This window comes from Pterocles gutturalis, unplaced genomic scaffold (assembly GCF_000699245.1).
Source record: "Pterocles gutturalis isolate BGI_N339 unplaced genomic scaffold, ASM69924v1 scaffold41757, whole genome shotgun sequence".
In the NCBI taxonomy this organism is placed as follows: Eukaryota; Metazoa; Chordata; class Aves; order Pterocliformes; family Pteroclidae; genus Pterocles; species Pterocles gutturalis.
The window spans coordinates 1-3,031 of NW_010109232.1; the positions used below are offsets into that span (position 1 = coordinate 1).

The following is a 3,031-nucleotide window of genomic DNA, read 5'->3' on the forward strand; positions in this document are numbered from 1 at the left end:
GGGGGAAGGTGCCTTTTACAGCAAATGCGAAACATACAAAGAAATTAACCAAAAAAAGGGCAAGGCTACATCTTTAATAAATATTACACTTTACAGCCGTTTATGTTATTTATTTATTCATTCACAAAGCCTGCAGGCTCTAGTCCGGGAGTCTGTCAGGCTTCCTGCGAGCCCAACCTGGACTCCAAGCACTGCCGGAGCCCCTGGAGAGCCCGCTGCTGCTGGGGATGTTCCTGCTGGACCCGCTGGACAATGGCACAAATGGTGCGGAGCCGGTCCTGCAGTTTCTGCTGCTCAGTGCTCCGGGCTTGTTCCGTGCGGCAGAGCAGAGTGTACTTCCCCTCCTTCAGAGCCTGCAGGTGCTTCTGGCGGGTCTGGTAGGCCACAATCTCCAACAGGTTCTGAGAAAAGCAAGAACGGAAATTGCTTTGACAGCAGGCTAAAAACAGAAAAGAACTAAGAAAGCAATGTGATCCATGTCCCCGGTACTGCAACCATCATAGTTTGAAATGAAAGGAGGATACTGCAGCAAAGTCACCATTATAGTGGCCAAACAGCATCTCCAGACGCAGCAGTGTAGAGGTACGATCGTGTCACAGAATTCCGTAAATCAGAGAAACACCCCTGCATACGAGGCAACCCTTGCTAGGACAGAGTCTGACCAATTTAAAACCATCACAGGAGGTCATTCAAGACCTTGAGCTGGCTCTCAAATTTGTAACATACTTACAAGCAGCCAGAAAGCGCTCACAAAGGACAGTTGTTACCAGATATTCTCAAGATACAAACTATGTTCTTCAGGCTGGTGTTTCCAAGGGAATGCTGCCTCACTAAGGGCACAACTGCAGCATCAGCTCAGGACCACTATGAGCCCTCAAAATGTGCTCAGTTAACAAAGGGTTGCTAAAAATACTCGCCAAGCACACCCAGTTCAGGGTGGTGGTGAAACAAGAGACAGGGAGCTGGCCACAGAGGAAAGCAGCGGGTTCCATTTGGCTCACGTGAAGGAAGCGGATGCGCTCACCCATCGTTTCTTGTTCTGCAGACATTCTGCGTCCGAATCGAGGTCGTCAGACTCAGCCTGCAGTCTGTGCAATTCCTGCTTTTCCGAGAAGGTGGCACTGAGGGACGCTTGGGTGCCCTCCAGCTCCAGGATGGTTTTGTCACAGTCTTGAATGTTCTGGTAAATGGAAGAGAAGGAAAAGGCAGATTCCGGTTCTTTACTTCACCTGCGTTCCCCACCATCTTCCCCAAACTCTTTTTTGGGGTTTTTCAATGAGTTCCAAATCCTGCCCCCTGTGCAGGGCTGTGCCTGGGCAGGTGGGGGGTCTGTGTACTGACACCCAGTGTGCCTGTGCTAATTGTGCACTCGTGCTAATTACAAGGCAAATACGGGCTACGTGAACTCCTGCTGCCCCACTTTACTTGCTCACCTTCTGGGTTTCGCTGATCTTCTTTCTCAGCTCCTGTTTCTTGCGGTGGAAGTCGCTCCTGGTGATAGGGTTCTTGTCTGTTTTGTTCTGACCCTCTCCATGGATCGCTATCGTCTCTCTACGAGAAACAGATGCCTCCATATCACGAATCATCTTCTCCTGCTGCTTCATCAACTGCCCATAGCGGACCTGCCCATTGTTAAGATATAAAATAGGCTGAAAATAACAAATGTTTACAAATGGCACCTAACAAGTCTTCTGTGTGGCATATCCCATCAACACAAACCAGATACAGGTGACGTGAGCCTTGGCAAGCCAGATGTGCTCTAATCCAACCTGGTTTGCCCTGGATGGCTCTGGAAAGCAGAGAGCTGGATTATGAACTCGTCTGAAGTGATCTTCAAACTGTTTCGTTGGAACTCATCAGCAACAGAAAACGCAGAAGAGCAGAACTATCCCAAGAACAAAACTGAAGAGCTGCTTTGCCAGAAGAGAGAAGACTTCCCTAGCTAGGATTAGGGTGATTCCTAATTCCTAATAACCTGTAATTCCCTAACAGGGATTAGGGTGATGCAATATTTGGTAATGAACATTCGTTTGCTCATAAATTGGAGTCACAGATTAAGGTGACAGGCACAGTACATTATAAACAGATTTCTCAGGCCTATCTGGATTCTGCTGCAGCCTACTACGTAGCATGCACAAGGAACACACAGCACATGAGTGCTGGGTGGATTAATGCAATCTAGCTGCGGGCTGGTAAGATTTCCAATACTGCTATGGCCTTGAAGATGCTGCTTCTCCAGCCTGTTTCTCATCTCCTGCCTTATGTTTCAGCAGCTCCAAAGCTGAATATGTCATGTGCAGTTTCCCCTCCTCGGTCCTCTTTCCCAGTGGCTTACTTGCATCCTGTGAACCTCTGTTCTCATGGCTTGGATTTCACCTTCTTCTGTCTCAGAATCCACCGCCGCACGCATCTCTCTTGTCAGCTGGATCTTTTTCTCCCATAGCATGATTTGATGCCTTCAACGACAGAAAGGGAAAGCACTGCCTTTGTCAACAACAGAGAGGATTAAATTCAATAAACTCCCTTCATCTCCCCCAGGAAGGACAGAAGCACATCTGCTGGTGCTGGTTCAGTTTGATGACTGCATAGGGAAGGTAGCGTGGCCACATATACAGAAGTTCAAAGCTGTGGCACAAAGCAAGAATCTCTCTGGTACCTACTCTGCTTCCACCAGGCTGTCCAGGAGCCTTTCCTTCTCCTCAGTCAGTTGACTGTGCCTCTCCTGCATCTCAACTGATTCTTTTTCTGCTGCCTACATTTGGGAAGCATAAACCAATACAACACTGTCAGACCGAGAAAGATTTACAGGATCACTGTTTGCCTCTTGTCTGCATGGCAGGCTGAGACCTGGAAGTGAGATGGCAAGCCTCCGTACCTTGAGAGAGCGTACAAACTCGTTCTCTGTGATTATGTTGCCATATTGCAGCTCCTCGAAGCTGCTGTTGTTCTTGTTGATCAACACGTTCAACTTTATCAAGTCATTTGACATGTTCCTCATGTGACGTTCGATGTCTTTCTGTTCTTTTGTTTC

At 48.0% G+C, this 3,031-nt stretch overlaps 1 protein-coding gene across 1 annotated transcript in view; it reads right to left on the reverse strand.

The window, feature by feature from the left end:
• Positions 1-155: 155 nt before the first annotated feature.
• CCDC40 (coiled-coil domain containing 40) overlaps positions 156-3,031 on the reverse strand; it is a gene marked incomplete at its 5' end in the record, with an annotated part of 10,067 nt that continues 7,191 nt past the window's right edge. Inside the window, 6 exons of the mRNA XM_010072906.1 lie at positions 156-401; positions 1,025-1,180; positions 1,434-1,622; positions 2,336-2,456; positions 2,661-2,752; positions 2,876-3,031. The exon at positions 2,876-3,031 is cut by the window's right edge and continues 9 nt beyond it. Coding sequence (XP_010071208.1) covers positions 156-401; positions 1,025-1,180; positions 1,434-1,622; positions 2,336-2,456; positions 2,661-2,752; positions 2,876-3,031 — 960 coding nt within the window. The remainder of the gene's footprint in view (positions 402-1,024; positions 1,181-1,433; positions 1,623-2,335; positions 2,457-2,660; positions 2,753-2,875) is intronic.